Source organism: Lichenostomus cassidix, chromosome 22, assembly GCF_008360975.1.
Source record: "Lichenostomus cassidix isolate B80296 chromosome 22, HeHo_3.0, whole genome shotgun sequence".
Lineage (NCBI taxonomy): Eukaryota > Metazoa > Chordata > Aves > Passeriformes > Meliphagidae > Lichenostomus > Lichenostomus cassidix.
This window is the reverse complement of record NC_139502.1, coordinates 1,130,991-1,154,625: the sequence shown is the minus strand read 5'-3', so window position 1 is coordinate 1,154,625 and position 23,635 is coordinate 1,130,991. Positions and strand designations below refer to the sequence as shown.

Genomic DNA, 23,635 nt, shown 5'->3' with positions numbered 1-23,635 from the left:
CCACTCCGAGCTCTGCTGCGACCCCAAATCATCCCCTTTTAACCCAAATTCCCAATAAAACCTCATTGCCAGAGCTCAGCTCAGCCGGAGCTCCAGGCTGCCTGGCTGAGCAGCGCGAGGATTTCATCCCGCATGGAAAAAATCCTGGAATGGGTTGGGAAAAGCCTGGAAACTCATCCAGTTCCAGCCCAGCGACACCACGCAGGGCCAGGACCCCCGAGGGGGTGGCGCTGGGGACAGCCCAGCTGCCGCTGTCACCGCAAATCCCCGCTTTTCTTGTGGAAATTGGCAGCCGAAAATCAAATTATCCCGGGCTGGCCGAGGCGCAGCTCCACCCTGGGGAGGAAGGATTTGGGAAAGAGGTTTTTATCGCAGGGCTGCAGGGAAGGGATGGGGAACGCGGGGAGATTTGGGGTTTTGTGGAGCCTGGGGAGAGGGAATTACAGCTCGGGAGAACAAAGAGGTCTGGGCAGCGCCAGGGAGCAGTCAGGGTGATTCTGGCCTTTTCTCGAGCTCTTTCACCCCAATTTGCTGCACTCGCAGCCCAGTGGGAACCTCCAGGTGCATTTCTGGCCTTTCCTGAGCCAGGGAGGGTCTGGGATGGGTTTGGGATTGAGGATACAGCTGGGGACAGCAGGGAGAGCCTCTGGCATTGTCCTGCTGATCCCACTGTTCCTCACCCCCAAAAACCTGACAGGGCATGGCGTCACCCCAGAGTGTCCCCACAAACCTGACAGGGCATGGCGTCACCCCAGAGTGTCCCCAGGTGTCCCCAAAAACCTGACAGGGCATGGCGTCACCCTCAAGGTGTCCCCACAAACCTGACAGGGCATGGTGTCACCCCAGAGTGTCCCCAGGTGTCCCTAACAACCTGACAGGGCATGGTGTCACCCCAGGGTGTCCCCAGGTGTCCCCTCAGCCCCATCCTGCCCTGCCCGAGGAGCTCAGCGCCTCCCCCTCCTCCCTCCCTGCACCGCAGGATCCCAAATATCCAAAGGGAAAAGGGGAGAATTGGGAATCTCCACTGTCCCCGAGCGATGCTGGCACTCCTGGGACACTTCCCACCCTCACACCCCTTTGCCCCTTCCCTGGGAATTCCTGGGGAAAATCCAACCAGACTTTTCCCTGATTGTCCCCATTTTGGGGAGCCACGGCAGGGAACCCTGAGGGACCCTCGGTGTGCTCCATCTCCCAACCCAGCACAGGATGATTCCCAGCAGGAGCATCCCGGCTGGATCCCAGGGAAGCTCTGCCCCGGCAGCAGAGCAGTGCAGGAGTCTCTGGCTCTGCTCGGGATGCTGATGGAACCTCATTTCCTCCTCCAGCTCCAGGATGAATTATTCACTCCCCGAGTGCAGCAGCTCTGCTGAATTATTGAGCAGGATTTGGATCCAGAGGCTGCTGAGGCAGAAGGGAAGGGAGCTGAGAGGAGCACTGAACATCCCAGGGGAAGCCAGGCCTTTTCCCCTCTGCCTTTTCCCCCGGAAAGCAGCGGGAGAGCAGCCTGGGGTGAATCCTGGGGTGAATCCTGGGGTGAATCCCGGGCAGGCAGAGTCAGCCGAGCTGCTCCTGCCAGCAGGAATGGTGTTTGCTGCCCGACTGGTTCAGGGCTGGGAGATCAGCATTGCGTGAGGGTGAGTAATGCCGAGGAGGAGCAGGAGGAGGAGGAGGAGGAGAAGGAAAAGGCTGCAGGAGAGAAAACTTCTGCTCCAGAGCCCCTGGATCGGGTCAGCACCGAGGCTGGGATATTTCACCCACGGATATTCCTGTTTCCCACCCAGATGTGACACACAGCTCCAGTTCCCTCCCACAGTTTGGGATCCCAACTCACCTTCCCACCTCCATCCGCCGAAATTCCACCCCTCAGCTCCCTCCCCAGACCCGGAGCAGGGTTTGGAGCACTTTACCTCACAGATAAAACACCCAGGCTCTGTGTTCACCTTCTGTCCCCAATGCCCCAAGGAGCCAAATTCTCCATCTCCTCTCTCAGGCCCTGAGGAGCAGAAACCTCGATTGCTGTCAGAGGAAACGACACCAGGATGGTTCTTCTGGAGGAATTCCTGGCTGGCTTCGATCAGAATCAGACAGGCAAAGCTCCCAGGGGGTGTCCAGATCCCAGAGCCATCCCAAGGACCACCCAGCTCATCCCTGCTCCCACTCCAGATGAAGCTGCTCTGTCAAACCACAGAGCCAGCGCTGCTCTGACGCTCTGGGGATGTGTTTGGGGCTTGTTTCTGTTTCAGCAGCAATCAAAGGAACAGGCAGAGGAGCTGCCCGGGATCTGAGACGTGCTCTCAGCATTAATTTTCATGGGAAAGGCACGGATGAGTCCCAGCAGTGGAAGAGGAAATATCAATCTGCCTTTGAGCTGGGATGGGATTGGATTTTCTCACGACCTTTTGAGGGTTTTTTTTTTTTTTTGCTGCTCAGACTGCTGGGATTGAAAGCAGAGCTGCTTCCCAGGGCTCCAGGAAAGGAGCAGAGTCTGCTCTGAGTGGAATTTGCTTCTCAAGCTGTGGTGGCCACTGGAACCCTGGAAGTGCCCAAGGCCAGACTGGAAGGGCTTGGAGCAACCTGGGATGGTGGAAAGTTTTCCAATTCCACCAGGGGGATGCAATTAGATGATATTTAAGGTCCCTTCCAGCCCAAACCGTTCTGGGGTTATTCTGGTTCAGATTTTACCCAAAATGACAGAGCGAGCACAGAGGAGCTGGCAGGGGTGATGTCCCCATGTCCCTAAACCCTGCCGAGAAGGAAAACTCAGAGCTCGGGGGATTATTGGAATGGATTCTCTCCTTCCTCCACCCTGACTGAAACAGGAATTATCCCAAATAGGAATTATCCCAAACAGGAATTACCCCAAAAACAGGAATTATCCGAAGCAGGAATTATTCCAAACAGGACTTATCCCAAACAGGAATTATCTGAAACAAACAGGAATTATCCCAAACAGGAATTATCCCAAACAGGAATTATCCCAAACAGGAATTATCCGCGGCCCCGGCTGGAAATCCCTTTGTGCAGCACAATGGGGACAACATCGCGGGACATCAGCTGGTGGCAGCGCCTGGCAGGGGCTGAGCTCGTGAATATTCAGCAGCCCTAAGCTGAGCCCATCTGACACCGGACAGCTCCCCAGCACTGCCCACAGACACAGCTCCTCACAGGCTGTGGGATCACAGAATCCAGGGATGGTTGGGTTGGAAGGACCTTCAATCCATCCGGTGCCACCCCTGCCATGGCAGTGACACCTCCACTGTCCCACGCTGCTCCAAGCCCTGTCCAGCCTGGCCTGGGACACTGCCAGGGATCCAGGAGCACCACAGCTGCTCTGGGCAGCCTCTCCCAGGTGTTCCCACAGCGTTTTCCAGCTGTTTTAACCCCAAATCCTCCCCGTGATCTCCCCCATGTCCTCCCAGCTCCAACACGAGTCACTCCAGCAGCTCCCCAGGTCCGTTTGTGACCTTCCTGCCCAGAGGCAATGATCCAACACCGAACATTCCTCCTGTCCTGCTGCACCCCAGCCTCAAATCCCAGCATCTGTTTAAAATTCCCATGGAAAAATAAAGGATAAATCCGTTATCCTGACACCCCCATCCTGCTCCTCCAGCTTCCATCGGAGTTCTCCAGCCCTGCAGAGCCTTTGGAGGGTTTGTTTCCTTTTCCAGCCTTGCCTCACTCCTCCAATCTTCCTTCATGGCTCTGTGGGGGAAAAAGTCATTAAATACACACCTACTTCTTGCTTTTATCGCTGATCTTATTATCTTGTAATTCCTCCCCGAGCAGTAAATGAGTGCGAACCGAGTTCTAACCAATTTCAATGGATTTGTAAATAATCTGGTAGTAGTAAAAAAAAAAGAAAAAAAAATAAAGGGGGGAAAATCCTGTCTTTGTAATTTCTTTATCCTTTATCCTAAAATATAAGGGAGAAGGGGGTTTTATTCCGTGTAGCCATGTAAATCCACTTATGGCTGCGTCCAGGGGGATTGGGGAAGGAGGGGATGAGGAGTGACTCACTGCCCACCACCTGAGCTGCTCCAGAGGTGCCAGATGTGAGCAGGGCCGGGAGCACTGCCCTGCCCCAATTCCCTCCAGGGGAACAAATCACCTCTGCCTCACCCCCTGTTTGCAGCCAAATGACAAAAAGTGGATTATGGGGAATTTTTTTTTTTCCGGTTGGGTTTTGTTGGAGGATTTTTCAAGCTCTGCTAAAAGGTGGGAGATGGGAGTGTTTGCAGGGGATTTTCACGACAGATCAGTCCCACCGTGGGGGAATTCGAGCTCTGTGGATGCTGGGAGGCATTTTTAGGGAAAAACAGAGCCTGGCCCTCACCCCACGCTCCTCAAGAGCCCAAACCTCCCCCAGGATCCTTTCCAAGTCCTCTCCGGGACTCCCTTGCCCTGGGAAAGCTGCCAGGTGAGTCGGGAGGTGAGGCAAGAGCGCCGAGTCAGAGCTGCGGGGGAGGAGAGGCAGACAGGGCGAGTGCTGACATGAGCGGGGTGGGAAAATGGGATGGGATAATGGGAAAATGGGATGGGATAATGGGATGGGAAAATGGGATGGGATAATGGGATGGGATGGGATGGGACGGGACGGGATGGGATGGGATGGGATGGGATGGGATGCGATGGAGCAGCTGGGGAGGGCGAGTTCCAGCCCCAGAGGAGCTTCTTTCTACTTCTCTTTCTCCCTCTCCCTCTTCTTCTCTTCCTCCTCCTTCTCTTCCTCTTCCTCCTTCTCCTTCTCCTTCTCCTTCTCCTTCTCCTTCTCCTTCTCCTTCTCCTTCTCCTTCTCCTTCTCCTCCTCCTCCTCCTCCTCCTCTCTCCCTCTCTTTCTCCTTCTCTTCCTCCTCTTCCTCCCATCACTTCGGAGCTCCCAAAATAGCAAATTCCAGCCGCCTGCTCTCACGGCCCCCGCGGGATTGTGGGAGCGCTGCTCAGCTCGGCACAGACCGCGGGAGCTGCCAGGAAACAACATTAAAAAAGGCAGGGGGTGGATCTCGTCTGCCGAGCGCCATAAATCACAGCCCCGCGCTTCGTGCCGAGCTCCAACCGCGCTGCTCCACCCCCGCAGGACCATTCTCGCTCCGTGTCCAACGCCCCGGCAGCGGGGGAGGAGGGCTGCGGCTCGGGTCACACCTCCTGCCCGTTCCTGGGCTGCTGGCGCTGCTCCCACTGGGGAACAGAGCAGAGAAAATCCGCGTGGCTGTGCCCGGCTGCGCTCCTGAGCCGTGCCGAGGGCTGGAGCTCCATCCGTGGGACACGATCCAACCCCATGGGACACGATCCAATGCCGTGGGACACGATCCCAGTGCCGTGGGACAGGATCCAATGCCGTGGGACAAAATCCAATGCCGTGGGACACGATCCCAGTGCCGTGGGACAAGATCCCAGTGCCGCGGGACACGATCCAGTGCTGCTGGACACGATCCCAACCCCATAGGACACGATCCCAACCCCACGGACACCCACCAGCCCAGTGTGACACTGGTGTCCCTTGTCCCCGAGGCCTGGAGTCCTCTCGTTCTGAGGGTCCTGCTGGACTCACCTCCCTCACTGTGTGCGCAGGGCTGGCTGCACCCAGGAGAGTTTCCCAGGCGGATTTTGGGAAGGGATTGGCTGTGCTCCCCTGCCAGGCACAAACCCCGCTGTGCCAGCTCTTCCCGGGGCTCCATCCCTCCCGATCCCATTCCCTCCCGATCCCATTCCCTCCCGATCCCATCCTTCCCGATCCCATTCCCTCCCGATCCCATTCCCTGCCGGCAGCAGCACACGCGGCGCTCAGGGATCCTCCCTGCCCGCATAGCTGACCCGGCCGCAGCCGCGCAGCTCCGTGCCCGGGACAAGCCCAGATGTGCCGCCAGCTGCCCGGAGAATTCCTGAGCGCTGCGTCAGCCCCGCGCCGCACCGGCAGGGAAACCTGGCGGAGGGAGAGACTGACGAGCAGGTGAGGGGGAAGGAGGCGAAGAGGATCCCCAGGGGCAGATGTGCAGGGAAGGAAGGGATTGGGAACACTACTGCACCTCCAGCTGGTTCCAGGCTGCTGGGGAGCAACGGGGACATCCCGGAGCCGGTGGGTGTCCACCGGGATCCCCCTGCCGCTGGAAAAATCACCTCTGCACGAGCAGGATGGGCCTGGCGTGTGGCTGAACACAACCTGCTCGGGCTGCAGAAATCGGGGCCCTGCCGGTGTTGGTTTAGCAGAGATATTCAGCGTTTTTCCTCAGAGCACCCCTCGCTCTGCTCTCATCCCAGGAGGGGTCAGTTCCCCCAGTCTGCCCCTTTGCCCAGCAGTTCCCAGCGCCACGAGCGCTCGGAGGCGCGGGGAATGTGTCCCGTTTGTGCCACCGGGCGCGGCGGCGGCAGGAGCTCAGCCCGGCCCGGGGACATCGCAGCCTCTGCTCCTCGCCCCGAATCAGGCAGAACAGGAACTTCAGCCCGGACCTTTCCCGGCCAGGCGAGCTCCCCGCTGCTCCCCCGGGCTCTCGGCTCTGTTCCCGCAGAGCTTCCCAGGGCGCCAGACCCAATCGCAGCGCCAGGAGAGTCCAAATCCTGCCGCGTCCCCTTCTCCCTTCTTCAGCATCTGCCCCAGAGCGAGCAGCAAATCTCGGCCTTGCCCGAGCCCGGGGTGCAGAGGAGGGGCCGGGGGGACAGAGGAGGGGCCGGGGGGACAGAGGAGGGGCCGGGGGGACAGAGGAGGGGCCGGGGGGCAGAGGAGGGGCCGGGGGCGCAGAGGAGGGGCCGGGGGCGCAGAGGAGGGGCCGGGGGGCAGAGGAGGGGCCGGGGGGCAGAGGAGGGGCCGGGGGCAGGCACACAAAGCCGGGGGCTGCGCCGGGGCGGGCCCGGTGCGCGGGCGCGGGGTCCAGGCTCCTCCTCCGCCGCCGCGCCGGGGATGCTGCGGCCGGGCCGGCTCCGGGAGCCCCGCGGAGCCCCGCGCCGCGCCGAGGAGCCAGCGGCCACCCGAGGTGGGCACGGACGGGACGCGGGGGACACCGGGGGGCAGTGCCCGGGGAGCTCAGGGCAGGGACACGGAGGGGACGCGCGGGGGAAGCGCTGGCGGCAGCGGGGGACGCTGCCCGGGGAGCTGCGGGGACACAGACGGGACACCGCGGGGACCGAGGGGACCGGCGGGGGCTGAGCTGCTCGGCCGGGGCTCCGCACAGAGCGATCGCTTTGGGGTGACCCCTCGGCCAGGCACAGAGACCCCGGGGATGCCCCGCGCCGCCCATCTGCCTGCCCGGCACCGCGGGGACAGGGCGCGGGGACAGGGGACAAAGGGCCAGGGTCGCCCCGGGCGAGAGGCTGAACTCGCCCCCGCTCCCGGCTCACATCCCCCTGCCCGCTCGGAGCCTCTCCCCCGCGGCTCAGCTCTGGCTTTTCGCTTCCCTCTGAAGTCTGGAAAACTTCTTTTCGCACGGCAGCGAGAAAATTCTGCCTGTTCAGCACCTCGGTGGGGCTGCTTCAGGTTACAGCGCCCGCGCTCCCCGGGAGAGGCAGGGAAGGGAAGCAGCGGATGCCTTTGGCTTGTTGTCATCAGCACGGAGCCATCCCGGGAAAGGGCTGCTGCTCCTGCAGGAATGGTTTGCCGCTGGAGCTGCGCGGGCAGCGGCGGGTGGGTGGAAGGGGAGGAAGGAGCGCGGAGGCTGCGCCTGGCGTGGGCATCCTCTGCGGGAAATGCCAACCGCGCCTGGAGGCGGCATCCCCCGGGCGCCTCTGGAAGGGGGTTGGCCTTTCCTGGGAGCACATCCGTGGCCAGGCGGGTCCGGCGGTGCTGCCCGCGGTCCGTGCCGGGCTCTGCAGCCGGGGGAAGGCGTGGGCGGGAGGGCAGAGCAGCTCCAGCTAGTGCCAGCGCAGCTCCTGGAAAGCCAGGGATTAATCTCGCCTGGGAAAGCAGCGCTGGAGAGCTGCCACGGCCGTGGCAGAAGTCAGCGCCGGGCTGTCACCGCTCGCCCCGGTGACACTCAGAGCTCGGGGACAGATCTGCAGAGCCCCGCGGCTCCGTGGGGGGACGTCCTGGCGCGCGACATTGCCGTCCTTGCTGAGCGCTGTTGGCACCGTGACATCTCCGAGGGGACAGGACACTTGCTGGCTCTGCAGAGAGCACCTCGCTGTTCTCCTGGCTCAGAACATGTGTCCCCTGGGGTGGCAGGAAGGTCCCACAACCAGCAGAGAGCCCGGGATCGTGCGGGACCCCCAGTGCCGATTCCCCCGATGTGCTCCCATGGGTGGCACCTCTGCATCCCTGCCGGGCATCCCTTCCTCCCGGGCAGTTGGCACTTTTTCCTGCTGTCCCTTCTGCCACCACCCCCGGCAGCTCCTTCCAGCCGTGCCGAGCCCTGGGCACCTCCTGGGCTGCTTTCTGTCTCTCTCCTTGCTCACAAGTGGGGTCTGTGACCTCCTGCTCCCTCCCCCGTGTGCCCCGGGGAGCCAGGAGGGACCAGCGCAGCTCCATTTTCCGGAGCAGCTTTGGAGCTCCCCTGGCTGTCCAAATCCCTCCCCAGAGCTCGTTTTCCGCACCAGAGGCTGCAGGAAAAACCTCCTCGTGAGTCTCCACTATCAACGGCGGCTCCAGACACTGATTAACCTCCCCTGGAAAGCTCTGCCAGCGATTCCTGCCTGGCCCAGCCTCCCACGCCAGTCCGGCCACGCTGTGTCACTTACTGTCCCCTCCGTGCGTCCAGCTCACCCCTGCGCCCACAGCCAGCCTTTTGCAGGGGCTGCCGAGCCGCTCCGCCCGGGCCATTAATCACCAGGGCCATTAATCAGCGGGACAAAGGGTTGGAAGTGCAAAATCCCCAACCCCGCAATCAGCGTCGGGGGCAATTAATGGCAGCTGCAAAAGCGCACTCGGGGACACAATCGCGGCTCGGGGGACGCTCGTGGCTGGCCCTCGGAGCCCCCAGCTGTGCCCGTGACCCCTCGCGTGGCAGGCAGGGCTGCTGAATGGGGCCGGAGCCGTTCTCTCCCACCCACCCGTTAGTCAGAGCTCCCTGGCAGGCAGCGCTGCCGGGCGGGGGGAGGCCGAGGGATGCGAGGCTCAGGCAGCAAAATGAGAGCTCCAGAAAAGCCCAGCGGCCCTGCAAAGCCACCGGAGCAGGCGTGGGGAGTTCCAGGGCAGGATTGCCGTGCCCAGGGCGTGCAGGGCAGAAGGGAACCCACGGTGGCAGTGGGAGATGCTCTGCTGCAGAGGCGAGCAGGACCTGTCCAGGGATCTGCCGCTCCTCCCGCACCCCTTGCTGTCTCCTCAGCCCCAAATCCCTCTTTCTCCCCTCCTGGAAAGGCTCTGTCTGCAGCGGGCAGGTCCAGTCATGCTCAGGTGAGGCATCCGCGGCACGCAGAGCAGGGCAGCCGCAGAGCAGCCACACAGCAGCAACAGGCAGCAGGGCAGGGATCTGATCCTTGTCACCCTCCCAAAAACCGCTGACAGGCACAGCCGAGCTACAGGGACCCTCCCCGGGACACCGAGTCACCCGCGGGCACCGGCAGAGCTGAGAGCTTGCGGAGCTGCGTGGCCAAGTGTGAAACCATAGTAGCACCGAGCTATTCCGGGAGCTGCTGCTAGAGCTGCTCCTGGAGCAGCCCAGCCTGCAGAGACAGCGCTGCAGCCCCACAGGGCTCCGTGACAGAGCTGTGGGACCTCAGCCCTGACAGGAAACTCGGAGGGTTTTTCTCCCTGTCCCCCTGACCACCGATTTACGTGTTTATAAACATTTCTGTCTCTTGGGAGGTCTGCAAACCCACCCCCTGCCTGACTGATTTGGTGCTCCTCGTTTGCCAGCTGCCCTCGAGGAGCTGGGGAGGCTGCAGAGGGACAGGGAGCAGCAGGGAAGGAGCGAGGCTGGGAATGGGCAGAGCTCCGTGCAGCGTTTCCATTCGGGATTAGTTAAAAATAGCAGGGAATGCACACAGATTCGGCACGTGGGTCACAAAGGCTTTCCCTGCGCTGCTCCTCTGCTGCTGCTGCGGTTCTGTGCTCGCTGCCTTCCCTGGGAGAAGCTCCCCGAGAGCAGGGAGGCACCAGCAATTCCCAGATTGTCCGTGGGAAGCCCTGAGTGTGGCCATTCCCTGGATTTGGGGAGCCAAATTCCCTGGATTTGGGGGAAGGAGCAGCACGAGCAGTGCTGGGATGTCTTCAGGAGCAAAGGCATGGCTCAGCCTGCAGCTCCTCTCCTTCCCAGCCAGCCTTTCCTCTTCCTCACAGCCAGAACTTTTCCTGCTGGGCCAAAATATTCCCATTTATCCACTCGTGGCAGCACCAGGCCTCAGTGGAAGGCAGCTCCCTCTGAAAGTGCATTTTAAATCATTTACAGGAAACCCTCTGACTTTGGGAGAAGGGAGAATCCTTCCCCAGGCCTGGGAGATGGAGAGGATGCAGCTAGAAGCTTCATTCCCTCCCCCTGGAAAGGAAAATCCTCCCAAGCATCCATGTTGCCATCCACGATGTTCCCCTGGAGTTATCCCAGCTTTCCTGGATGCAGAGCTGTGGGTTTGGCCCCTTGCCCAGGCCAGGATCACCCTGGCAGAGATTCCAGCTCAGGATCCAGGCTGGGAGGAACCTTTGGATCTTTACCTTCCCCTTTTTCCAGCAGCCAGAGCTGTCTGCACAGCCCTGCTCCTCCGAAATCCCAGCGCTTTAGTTTGTGGAACAATTAAGTGACATCTCCATGAGCCACTTAGGGAAGAGCTCCTTTAAAGGTTAATTGAATATTCCCTGCAACTTTGACGTACATTTCTCTGTCGGGAGAATCGCTCTATTTGGCAGCCAGGCATGAAAGGGGTGGATTTCACCACAGGCCAAGTCTGGGAAAGAGAGGAAGAGGAAAATAGGAAGTGAGAACTGAATTTGCCTTTTTTTCCTCCCCTTCTGCTGCTGGTTTGGAGCACTGAGGGAGACAGGCTGGGATGTGACACTCTGGGAAGCAGGAGGGAGCTGGGGTGAGGCGACAGCAGCAGCAGATGCTGCTCACAGTGAGGACTGAGCTTGGCTCCTCATGGCTGTGCACAAGTTGTCTTTTCTCGGCTCTGAGCAGCAGGCAGGGGACAAAAATCCCCAAATTCAGACAAAGCAGGGACTGACTGGTGTCACGGAGAGGGAGGGGCAGCACAGGAGTGAGCACAGCTCTGTGGAGCCAAGCCTGGATCTGACATGGGGTTTAGCTTGAGGAAGATCTTCAGGCTCTACCTGAGAGGTTCTCCCTCTGACAGTCACAGCTTTCCTCGGGCTGGGGACACAATTTTGGGGTTTCAGCTGCTGCCACGGCCTGTTATTCCCTCTCCCATTTCCTAGGCAGCCTCCAGCTTTAGGAAAAAGCCCCAAACCAGCCCCATTTCAGCCCTTGTCCCCCCATTCCCCCAGGGAGCAGAGCAGGGGACAGCAGAGGGTGGCTCTGTGCCCCTCTGTGCCCCTCTGTGCCACTCTGAACCCAACCAGGCTGAGCCAGAGCAGCCCAAATCTGCTTCCTGACCCCCAGACACAGCCAGGAGGTGACAAAAATGGCACTGAGAGGGGCTGAAGGCGCAGAGAGGGGACCCTGCTGGGCACCCAGGGGAGGTGGGCTGGGCGCTGTGGCCACCACCAGCAGGGTGACAATGCCAGGGGGGCAATGCCAGCCCTGCTGCTCCTGGCTGCTTTTCAGCCTCTCAGGAGAGGGGGAGAGACAATAAAAGGCACGGAGATTGCAAACACAGCTCTGTCTCCATGGCAGCCTCAGCGCCGCTTCTAAATTTTGCCTGTACAAGGAGAGGATGCTGCTCCCCTCCGCGCTCCTGGGGGAGTTGTGCAGCACAAAGAGCCTCGGCCCAGCATTTCCTGGTGAGCTGGGGAGGTCGGTGGCTTGTGGAAGGAGCCCTTGGCGCTGCCACCTGCTCCCACCCTGCGGGGAACGGGTTTGCTGTCCCTCGTTGCGGTTTGATCCGTAATTAAGGGGATGGAGACACGTGCGCAGCGGAGAGCTGGGAGGAGAAGTATTTAGGGCTCATCTCAAGTTACACCAAGTTCCTGCTATTTTTAGCTGGACAGACAAAGCCTTTCCATCAAGCAGACCCGGGGGACAGCGCGTGGGACATGTGCGGGACACCCAGGGGACAGCGCGGGGGACACGGGTGGGACATCCAGGGGACAGCACGGAGGACACGGGTGGGACAGCCAGCCCCGGCGGGGTTGGTGCTGCACGGGCAGGAATTCAGGCACAGCATCCCGGAGCTGCCCGAGGCAAAGCAGCCCCTCGGATCCAGGATTTTCAGCTCCCAGCCCGGCAGATTGTGCGGAGCAGGGTCGGGAATAGAAGTGTGACAAGGGGCCTGGCGGCTCCCGAGTGAAAGCCGCGCTCAGCTGTCACCACCCCGGCACCACCTGCCAGCCCCAGACGGCTCCCAAAATATCCCAGCCCGCCGGGGGGGAGGGCAGGAGGGACCTTCCTTCCACACCTGCGGGAATGGCACCTCCTGCAAGGTGTTCCCTTTGTTCCCACAGCATCCCTGGGAGGCCAAAACTGTCCCCAAAAGTGTCGCTTTAGTAGGGATGGTGTTGGTGGTGAGAGGCTGTGGCTGCTCCCCGGGGATCGAGGGTGGAAATTCCCCAGGGTGGAGGTTTTGCCGCTGCCACCCTTCCGGTGTCCCCAAACCTGCAAAAAGACCAAAGCAGGGACCAGCATTTCAGCGCTCCCAATTAGCAGGGCTTTAATTGCCGTCTCAGTCGCTCATTAGTGCGAAAAGCCAGATGCTGGGAGGAATTACAGGAGCTGAAAGGATCTTTCTCTCCGCCCCAGGAATATTTAACGGCGTCTCACACGCGTTCCTTTGTAGCGGGAGCATGACTGATGTGACTCGTGTGGGTGCTGCGTGAATCACTGATGAGCTCCCGAATGCCTGTGACAGCGGGGGGAATGGCACTGGGGAGCTCTGGGTGGCTCTGCCACGTGGGGCTGGGAGCTGGGGGAGTGCGGTGGAGTGCAGAAAAATTTTAGGGTTTAACCTAAAATGGAGGGGAAAGTGTTCAGGTTTTGGGGTCTGGGCATGGCACGGGCAGGGCTGAGGGTTATCGACAGGAATTTGGGTGTCGGGAGAAGGGGAAAGAGCTGGAGAGCAAGCTGAGGTGGTAGAGCAGGGAGGATCGATCAGGCTCTGGGGATTTTCCCACGCTGCTGCATCCAGGAGGAGCATCCGTGGTGAGGAGGCAGCTCTGCTGGGGACAGCCCTGCGGGGTCAGGCAGGGACACAGGATCATCCAGCCCGAGCCCTGGCCCTGCACAGACACCCCAAAATCCCACCCTGTGCGCCCCAAATGTCCAAACACTCCTGGAGCTCTGGCAGCCTCGGGGCTGTGTCGTTCCCTGTCCGGTGCCACCACCCTCTGGGGACAGAGCCTTTCCCGGTCCCATTCCCATCCCAGCCCTCTCCTCATCCCCAGCCTTTCCCCAGGGCTGTGACCCTGCAGGCTCCCCGCGGGACAAACAGCTGTGACCTTCCAGCCAGCAGCAGCAGGGTTTGTGTCACTGCCACGTCCTCTGGGGTGTGACACAGGGGATAATGACAGCTCGCTGCCCTAGCCCTGCTGCTGGGCCTGGCAGCGCTGGCAGGAGAGCAAACAGCAAGTTGTGCAGCTGCGGGAAGTCACGGGGCGCTGCTGACACCGATTTTCTGCGGGTTGAGCAATCGCTCCGGGCAGGGCCAGCAGCCTCTCCCCGGGAGGGAGCGGGGTGGGCTGGAGCGATACCCCAGAGCCTGTCCTGCCGATGTGATTCACTGCTGGCTGCAGAAATCCCTCTCGTTCCGGCGCTGGTTTCCCCGAGCGCAGCTCGGAGCTGTCGCCTCGCTGCCGCCCACGTCCTGCCGGCGGTGACTTCACCCTGCGCTCCCAGCGCGGCCACTTGTTGCCACATCCCGCGCCTCGATCGCTCCTCGGCTGGCCGCAGCCGCTCCAAATCCCCTCCCGAAGCTGAGGCTGAATTCAGCCCTGATTTTTGGCTTTTCCAGCAGGACGAGGGGTGACACAAATGACCCGAGCCACCCTCCCGCGGGAACCAGCGCTGCCCGTGCGGTGCGAATTGACGTTTTTTGGCCTTTTTACCCCATTGAGCAACCGCACCTTCACCTCCAGGCCTGCAGCGGGGTGCCAGCTGTCCGGGGACAGCGGCAGAGCCACGGGCTGTCACCGCCGCGCTGGCACCGAGCCCAGCCAGCCCCTGGCAGAGGCTCCTCTAACGAGCAGCGGGCGGAGGGTGTGAATTCTCTCAGTGTTCATTGACAGAACATGAAGTGTGATGGACTCCCGGGCCATTCGAGTGGCTGGAACGTGTAATTGAGGAGGTTCATTCTTCTCGAGGAGTGTCCCCCCCCGGCTAATGGCAAATCGGGGCGGAACACATGGTGAGCGCTTTGTGCTCGACTCACTGCCGGCCTGCCATCAAAACCACCCCGATGAATGTCCCTGAATGCGCGGGGACAATGGGTGGCAGTGAATGAAAGCCTTGTTGTGGGGCCCCGAGCCGCAATTGAGCACCGCGAGGCAGGCGCCTGGCCGGGCAGGGATGAATTGAGTCCCATTAGCGCCGCGAGAGGCGAGGGGACCTGGAGGGGACCTGGGGGGGAACAAGGTCGCTGTGCTGCTGGGGCTCTGCGAGCAGTGACTGCTGCCGCTGCTGTGGAGAGCGAAAAGAGCAGGGCTTGGAGAGCAAAAGGGGCAGGGTTTGGAGAGCAAAAAGGGCAGGGTTTGGAGAAAAAAGGAGCAGGGTTTGGAGAGGAAAAAGAGCAGGGTTTGGAGAGGAAAAAGAGCAGGGTTTGGAGAGGGAAAACAGCAGGGTTTGGAGAGGGAAAAGAGTAGGGTTTAGAGAGGAAAAGGAGCAGGGTTTGGAGACAAAAGGAGCAGGGTTTGGAGATCCCGGCCCCAGCCGGGCGCAGGGAGAGCAGCAGAGCAGGGCCGATGCTCACACAGCCCAGGGCAGCTCCATCTCCTCAGCCTGTGTCCATCAGCCTCTGGGGGTCCTGGAGGCTCAGCCCGGTTTGGGTTCTGTCCCCAAACCCAACTCGGTGGAATTGCTGCGCTCCAGGCTCTGGATTGAGCCATTCCCTTCCTTAGAGCACAACTCAGATGCTCCAGGTGGCACCTGCGTGGTTTTCACCATGGAAGTGCCCAGCTGTCCCCTCCAGGGCCACATTCCTGGTGTCCCCAAGCCCCACATCACCGACTGGCACAGGGGCACGGCGCTCGAGGGAAAGAGGAAGGAGGCTGAGCCGGGAGCCGAGCTCTTGGCAGCTGCTCTGTGTTATCTGTGCATCTCCCAACAAACACCCAAATGTGTGGGAGCATCTGCACGGAGAGGATGATGAATAATCCAGGAGGGAAAAGGAGTGGGCGAGAGCTCGCGGGGAAGAAGGAAGCTCTGGCGTTCCGAAGGGGGGAAGAACAGGATCAGCAGGGAGCAGAGCAGCACCGCCAGGCCTGGGAGGAAACGAGGGCTGCTGCGAGGGTGACCTGCCTGGGAAGGTGCAGGGAAAGCTGTGCCTAGGAGAGCTCGGCGGGGAAGAGGGAAAAGCTTCCAGGAGATAAGATGAAATTCCTGCAGCCCGCTGGGGAAGGAGGCGATGGGAGAGCAGCTCTCCCACGTGCAGGGTAGGCATGACTGGGATGACGAGATGCCATTCATTTTTTTCCCCGTTTTTCCGCACAAGCCCGAGTGGGTGAATCCACGTGTTTTCCCCTATCCCGCGGGTTCAGCCCACGCTGTTTATCGGGGTTTGTCCCGCAGGACCGCCACGCTGCAGCTGTGGGGTCACACTGGGGGAAATCCACAGGTGCCTCCCAGTGCCCGTTCTGATTCCCTGATCCAGACAGTGTCGCTCACAGACCCTGGAAGTGTCGCAGAGCACAGCCGTCGCTCGGGGAGGGGACACGGGGCTCGTGCTGCTGCCCCCCTGTCCCCTCCCCACCGCGGCGCCGACAAAAGACCCTTGAAAGGCTCATTTGCTGCAGGCGCCGGGCGGGAGGGAAAGGCTCGTGTCCTTTCTGGCTCTCTGTCCTCGCTAATTGCTGAGTGACAGCGCAAACCGCCGCTCGGGGTGATCACACTGAGCGCCCGGAGCCGGGCGGGCAGAGAGCGGGCTCAGCGTGTGGCTCTGGGGACAGCCGGGTGACATCGCGGGACCCACCGAGGGCACCGTGCAGCCCACAGCCCGGCACGGGTCAAACCCCACAGCCCAAATGCAGATCCAGGCTGCCAGAACCCCTCACTGCGGGGCGACTTTTAGGTCGTAGGTTGGACTCGATGATCCCAAAGGATCTTTATTTTCATTTCTGGGATTCTGTGACCCCGTTTGTGCCTCCAGCTGTGCTCCCCCTCTCCAGCTCTGCTCCCCCTCTCCAGCTCTGCTCCCCCTCTCCAGCTCTGCTCCCCCTCTCCAGCTGTGCTCCCCCTCTCCAGCTGTGCTCCCCCTCTCCAGCTGTGCTCCCCCTCTCCAGCTGTGCTCCCCACAGCTGCCCATCGGACACCCCGTTTTCACTCCCTGCACTCCCAGTATCACTTATATTTATTTTTTTGCCCCTTTTACACTTCACAAAATGCCTCCACCTCTTTCCAAGTGTTGATTTCTAAGAGGGAAGGAGAATAAAAACGCGCCCAACCCTCTCGGGGTGCGTGGGAGGGCTGGGGTTGGTGGAAACGCCTCCTGCCAAGAGGCTGGAAAGTCCCAGCTCTGCCTCCCCACATTCCCCCATCTCCTCCAGGCACCCCAAAATCCCAGGGCACATCCAGCCGAGGGGACAGCGAGGGTGACAAAACCAAAGCCGTTCATCAGCGGTGCCATATCAGCAGCATCCCGGCCGCCGCTCTTTCTTCCTCCTCCTAATCTCCCAAAAATGGATTTGGGGATTAACGCGGATCGCCTGCCGTGCCAGGAGTTTCCTTTGACACTCAATCAATCCTGGTCCTCGGGGCACGGAAAGGGAAACGAATAAAGCAGAGGGATGAGCGCGGGTGGTGCTGCCCTGGGTGGGAGCAGAGAGAGGGAGGCAGGAACGGGAAAAGAGGAGTGGGAAAAGAGAGGAGTGGGAAATGAGAGGAATGGGAAAAGGGAGGAATGGGAAAAATGGAATGGGAAAAGAAGAATGGGAAAAGAGAGGGATGGGAAAAGGGATGAATGGGAAAAAAGAGGAGTAGGGAAAGAGAGGAGTGGGAAAAGAAGAAAGGGAAAAGAGAGGAGTGACTCTGGGGTTGAGGATGGGGCAGCGAGGATGCTCTGGCACGGCGTTCCCACACTCTCTCCTCCACCCAACCCTCTCCCATCCCCACTTTTAACCCCAAATTCCAGCTTGGACCATGGAACTCGGCCTGGGGTAGCTCTGGAGAGGAGCTGGATCATCCAGCGCTGCCGCTGGGAGCTCCGAGCTGTTCCGTTCCCTCTCTCCTCATTCCGGGCAAACAGCATTCAGCTCATTTCGATGACGAGCCTTCCCCCTTCTCCCACCTCGCCGCTAATTACCGAGATGGATGTGCTTTTCCATTAGAGCCGAGTGTCACAGAGGCCACCAGGAGCTGGGGTTTTATTTTATTTATATTTTTTCCCCCACAACAAAGCGAAGGAGCCCCGAGCCCCACATGCCTCTGATCGCTAATCACAGCACTCAGGCACACGGGGCCTCTTGTCCTCTCGAGTGCTGCACAGCCATTAGCGGTAATTAAACCTCGCCGCGTCCCTTTCCAGGCAGCTCGAGAGGAGCGATGGGAATTGGAGAGGAAAAGGGATGCGGGAGAGGTTGTGGCTGCGGCTCCCAGTGGTGAGGAGCAGGGATCCATCCGGGAGCGGGGGCTCCTTGAGATCACACCTGTTAGACACTAAAAATTGCTACAAATCCCTTTTCCTCCTCTCGGCATTTTCAGAGGTTTCTGTAGAGAACCTTCCTGGCTTTATCCAGGATGTTCCCAGCCATTGGCTCCAGACCTGAGTGTTCAGTGCCCGACCACCCTCGGAGGGAAAAACCTTTCCTTGATATCCAACCTAATCCAACCTTTATATCCAACCTGACATCCAACCTAATCCAACCTGATATCCAACCTGATATCCAACCCACATCCATCCCTCCAGCCGTTCCCGGGCTCCTCTCCCTGTCACAGACCAGAGCTGTCCCTCGGGAGGAGCTGCAGCCCCCAGTAAGGTCCCCCTCAATGTCTCTTCTCAATGCCACCCTCACACCCCCAACCCCGCCTGTCCTCACGCCGTGTCCCCGTGTCCCCAGGCTCGCCGCTCCCGGCCGCGCCCAGGGCTCTGCTATGACCTGGCCCCGCCGTCCAGCCCCGAGTCGGCGCCGGGGGCAGCATGGGCAGCGTCAGCAGCCTCATCTCCGGCCACAGCTTCCACAGCAAGCACTGCCGCGCCTCCCAGTACAAGCTGCGCAAATCCTCGCACCTCAAGAAGCTCAACCGCTACTCGGACGGGCTGCTCCGCTTCGGCTTCTCGCAGGACTCCGGCCACAAGTCCGGCTCCAAGAGCAGCAAGAATGAGGACTTCTTTTACATCAAGGTCAGCCAGAAGGCGCACGGCTCTCACCGGCCGGACTACACCGCGCTGGCCGGCGGGGAGCTGGCCGTGCCGGCCGGGAGCAGCTCGCTGGATTTCGGGACCCCCACGCCGCAGAAGTTGATGCCTTTCCCCAGCCAGCTGGAAGTGGTGAGTAGGAGAAGTGGCCCCGGGCGTGGGGGGATGTCCCTGCTGTCCTCAAAGGGTCTGCAGGTCTCACCACGGGGCTGTCCTGGTCGTGGTCACGGGGAAGAGCAGGGAATGCAGTTTGTGCTGGGGAGGGGAGAACAGGGGCAGCTCTGGGCCAGCCTCTGCTTTTGGGAATTCGGGTCAGCAACATGACCCGAAGGATTTGGATCCTTCGATTTCCGAATCCAGCGGAGGCAGTTTAGCCCAGCAGCATCCTCCCGAGCCCTCGGGGCACACCCCAGCTGTCCCACCCCGGGGCTGGGAGGACACACGAGGACTTTGGGTCGCCGCTGATTGCTGTGCTCTTCCCTCCAGGGCGGGGAGAAGCCTCTCCCTCGTCCCACGGCCTTCAAGCCGGTGCTGCCGCGCTCCGGGGCCATCCTGCACCCATCCCCCGAGAGCGGGGCAGCCCTGCCGCAGCCGCTGCACCCCCCGGAGAAAGCCAAGGAGCAGGAGCTGCGGCCGCTGCCCTGCTCGGGGGGTCTGTCCGACTCCGGCCGCAACTCCATGTCCAGCCTGCCCACGCACAGCACCAGCAGCAGCTACCAGCTGGAGCCCCTGGTGACGCCCATGGGTCCCATCAGCCGCTTCGGGGGCTCTGCCCACAACATCCTGCAGTGTGCCATCATCCAGGACAGCAACATGATGAGCCTCAAGGCCATGTCCTTCTCCGACGGGGGCAACAAGATCCTGAACCCCGGCAAAGCCCCCCACCACCGCCCCGCCGCCGAGAAAGCCGCCTGCGTGCGCTCGCCCATCGCCACGGACGAGTCCACCATCCAGGAGCTGGAGCAGAAGCTGCTGGAGAGGGAGGGGGAGCTGCAGGAGCTGCAGTCGAGCTTCGAGGAGAAGGAGATCAGCTCCTGCCAGGCCTACGAGGAGAAGCAGCGGCGCTGCAAGGAGGAGCTGGAGGGGCTGAAGCAGAAATGCAACAGCAAACTCAAGCAGACCTCGCAGAAAACGCAGCGGACGCAGCAGGTGCTGCACCTGCAGGTGTTCCAGCTGCAGCAGGAGAAGCAGCAGCTCCGGGAGGAGCTGGAGAAACTCATGAAGGAGCAGAACCTGCTGGAGACCAAGCTGAGGTCCTACGAGAAGGAGAAGACCAGCTTTGCTCCGGCGCTGGAGGAAACACAGTGGGAGGTAAGGGGGAAAAGGGGCTCAGAGCAGAGGGACTGTGGAGGGTGGGAGCTCCAAACCCCACAGGCCTTCCTCATCTCCATTCCTGCATCCAGCAGGAGTGTCCTAGGCTGTAGGAAATGGATCTGAAGTCCCAGGAGAGCCCCAGGCTGTCCCACAAGCACTCTAATTGAGGTTCTCACTGCCCCTCTTAACCCTTCCCCTCATCCGAGGAAACAACCACTGCATAAAACCCCTCAGTCATTAAAATAACTCGGCTTTCCCAGCCTCCAGCACTGGCTTTTGCAGCTGCCTGCCCCACAGGAGCAGTAAAGCTGCCTTTCCACGAGGAAATAGGAACTACTTGGACTTGCCATGGCCGTTGGTTAGGGAGCAGTAAAACCTTCCACTCTCTGCTTAAGCTTAATTTACTCACTCCTTGGTACTGCTGAGCAAAGAGATGGTTTAAGTGTGGGAAATTCCAATGCTTAATAATAAATATTCCTAATATTAATTATAAATACCAATTAGAATTAAATAATTAATAAAAATAAATTAAATTCAGGGTCTCCACACTGAGTCCCAGGGTGCCCTGGGCTTTGTCCAAGGTCCAGCCCTAACTCAGGTGCTCTTCCCCCCCAAGGTGTGCCAGAAATCGGGGGAGATCTCCCTGCTGAAGCAGCAGCTGAAGGAGTCGCAGACAGAGCTCACCAGCAAGACCACGGAGATCCTGAGCCTGAAGGTGCAGCTGAAGGAGGTGAGGCTGAAGATGGAGGGGCTGGAGATGAAGGCGCAGGAGCTGGAGGTGTCGCTGCGCACCAAGGCCATGGAGCTGGAGGTGTGCGAGAACGAGCTGCAGCGCAAGAAGAACGAGTCGGAGCTGCTGCGGGAGAAGGTGAACCTGCTGGAGCAGGAGATCCTGGAGCTGCGCTCCGAGCTCTCCGTGCTGCGGGAGCAGCTCGGCCAGGCGCGGGAGGCTCCCCGGCCGGGAGGGGACGATGCCCAGGCGCTGCAGGGGCAGCTGGAGAGGCTGCGCGCCGAGCTGAAGGCAGAGCGCGACAACAACGAGCAGATGAGCTGCAGCTTCCAGCACGAGCGGCAGACGTGGAAGGAGGAGAAGGAGAAGGTGATCCACTACCAGAAGCAGCTGCAGCAGAGCTACCTGCACATGTACAAGAGGAACCAGAGCCTGGAGAAGATGCTGCAGCAGCTGGCGGCGGGAGAGGACGGCAAGGAGCCCATCGAGCTGGACATCCCCGGCGCCGACGTCCCCTACGAGGACATCATCGCCACCGAGATCTGAGCCGGCCCTGCTGGCCCCTCCTCGCAGCCCAGGGAGACCCTCAGCCCCCTGGACAGCCGAGCTGAGCCGTGTCCCCCCTGTCCCCTCCTCGCAGCCCAGGGAGACGCTCGGGCCCTGGGCAGCCGAGCTGAGCCGTGTCCCCCTGTCCCTCTGTCCCTGTCGTGTTCCAGAGGTGACCAATGGTGATGTGCCCGCAGCTCCCCCGCCCCGGCACCGCCCCGGCACTGCCCCCTCTGCCCCCGAGGAGCTGCCAGCGGGGCGGGCAGGGATCAGGACTCCAGGGAATTCTCTGCCGTGCCAGCGCCCAGGGGATGCTCTGCTCCAGGCTCACGGGAACCCGGCCTGGCACAGCTCCGGGGATGGCACAGCCCGGTCCTGCCCCGGGACAGCAATCAGCCCCAGATCCCGGCAGGAAGCTCCCACCCTCTTCACCCTTCCTCCCTCAGTGCCAATCCCGGTGGGAGCTCAGAGCCACCTCCTGCCACTGTCACACGCACCTCTCCCACCCCGAGGGGCTCAGGAAGGACCCCACGTGCCCCCCCGGGTTCAGCCCACCCCCAAATCACCTCTCACTCCCAGCACAGCCCCCTGCACTGCACTCACACCCCTCCCTCTGCCCGGGGCAGCCTGGCCCTCCCTGCTCCCAGGACAAGGACTCTGTCCCTTTTCCCAGAATTCACAGAATTCTGTGAGAACCCAAGAATTCACAGAAATGTCCCAGCCACAGTCTGACCAAGGAATGGGGTTTGTGTTCACCCCACAGCCCCTCACACTCGCTGGGACTGTCCCTCCCGGGACCCCCGGCTGCCTTATCTCCCCCTGTGCCCTTATCCCGTGGGATCCAGCCAAGGGAAGCTGGTTAGAAACCCCAAACCAACCACTTTCACCTTAATTCCTACCCCAGCTCTTAAAATTTCCTCCTGCCACCATCAAGTGGCTCCGTGGATAATGAGGTGGCACTGCTGGTGACCCTCGTGTCCCCATGGCCGGGGAGGGCACCAGCAGGGTCCAGTTTGTGGGGTGGGGGCTCCAGCCAGGACCCCCTGTGCCAGTGCAATGATGTTTTTGCTGCAATTGTTTACCCACCGCCCCGTTCCAGGGCTCTGGGGGATCTTGCACAATCCCAACGCCGCCAATTCGGCCAAGGGCTCCGAGCTGTGCAAAATTCCGCGTCCCTCGCGCCCTTCCAGCCTGGAAAGGTGACACACAGAAACCAGTCTGTGCCTTCTGCGCCCGGCCCTGAGCACCCCAAACCACTGCCCCAGTTCTCCCAGCCGGGGCTGGCACTTCCCAGCCAGTCCTGGCACTTCCCAGCCAGCCCTGGCACTTCCCAGCCAGTCCTGGCACTTCCCAGCCAGTCCCGGCGCCGGCACAGCCGATGCTCACCCCTGGCCCGCTGGAAAAAGCCAACCTCAGACTCCTGCGGTTCTAAGTCGGGGCCACCTCGGGTCAAGGCTTCGCCCAGACCTGCCGAAGGATGTTTTGGAAAACTGAAGGATCGGGCTGGCGAGGCCAGAAGGGATTCTGCGCATCCCCCAAGGCACAGCCCTGCACCGAGGGCTCTGCACCGGAGCCTTCCCGAGCCAACCCCGCTGCCGAGGGGAGCAGAGCCCTTCCCCACGCCCCAGCCCGGCAGTTCCCTGCTCCTGCTCCCGCTGGCCTCGGTGGCACCGTCCCTGTCCCCAGCCCTGTGTCCCCTCAGCCCCCCAGCTGTATGATGTGATCTCCAGAGGCCTCGCCGTGCTGCCTTTGCACAATGCGCTGTGTGTGCCGTCTGCATTCCAGGTGTGTCGCTCCAGGTGGCAGCTGTGGCCATCCCGGCCCCAGCCTGTACAGAGAATTATTTTTCTGCAGGTTATTTTTTTGTTTCGGTTTTTTTTTTTTTTGGATGTTCTTTCTGGTGACTGATGTAAACTACTGGTAATTTTATGTTTTTATTTATAAATAAATTTTTTAAAACTTCCCCAGCCTCTCTGGGTGCTTGGCAGTGTCCCCAGGGTTCTCCCTGCCCGAGCCACCCCCGTTTATCACAGCCCACCAGGGTCCCCTCTGGGGACACCCAGCCACCTGGCCCTGCTGGGAGCTCAGCGTTATCTGCGCTCTGCAGCTGGGATAACCCCAGCATGGAAAAGCAGCGCCTGGCGGATCAGGGAGAGAGGGATAATCCATCTGGCTTTGCTCCCAGGCTGAGCCCAGCAGCTTCACCCTCCTGCTCTGCAGGTGAGCCTGACTTCCACCCTGAGCCCTTCCCGCCAGCCCTGGGGAGATCCAGGGAAAACAACTCCCGAGGGAGAGATGCAGAGTGGCTGCTTGAACAAACCCAAGGTCGTATTTTGACTATTTCAGCCGTTTTGCTCCAAACCGAATCAATTCCAAAAAAACAGTGTGGGGGGAGGCAAAGGGGGAAGTTGGGGAGCAGAAAATGGGGAAAACACTCCAATGGCAGGAAGCACTGCTCATCCTGCCCCATCGGCTGCTCCTGCAGGCTCTCAGCCCCTCACAGCACCCCAAAGGGCA

General features: G+C 60.8%; 1 protein-coding gene across 2 annotated transcripts; it reads left to right on the top strand.

Moving 5' to 3' along the window:
- Positions 1–5,811: 5,811 nt before the first annotated feature.
- Positions 5,812–23,081, top strand: LZTS1 (leucine zipper tumor suppressor 1). Of its 2 annotated transcripts, none has more exons than XM_085080407.1 (4): positions 5,812–5,947; positions 18,230–18,660; positions 19,015–19,839; positions 20,459–23,081. In XM_085080407.1, exons 2-4 carry the CDS (start codon positions 18,310–18,312, stop codon positions 21,116–21,118), a joined length of 1,836 nt encoding a protein of 611 aa, XP_084936533.1. In that variant the 5' UTR covers positions 5,812–5,947; positions 18,230–18,309; the 3' UTR covers positions 21,119–23,081. The 2 variants fall into 2 exon arrangements, with proteins under 2 accessions (XP_084936533.1, XP_084936532.1); XM_085080406.1 differs by lacking the exon at positions 5,812–5,947 and adding an exon at positions 6,823–6,965.
- The last annotated feature ends 554 nt before the right edge of the window (positions 23,082–23,635 follow it).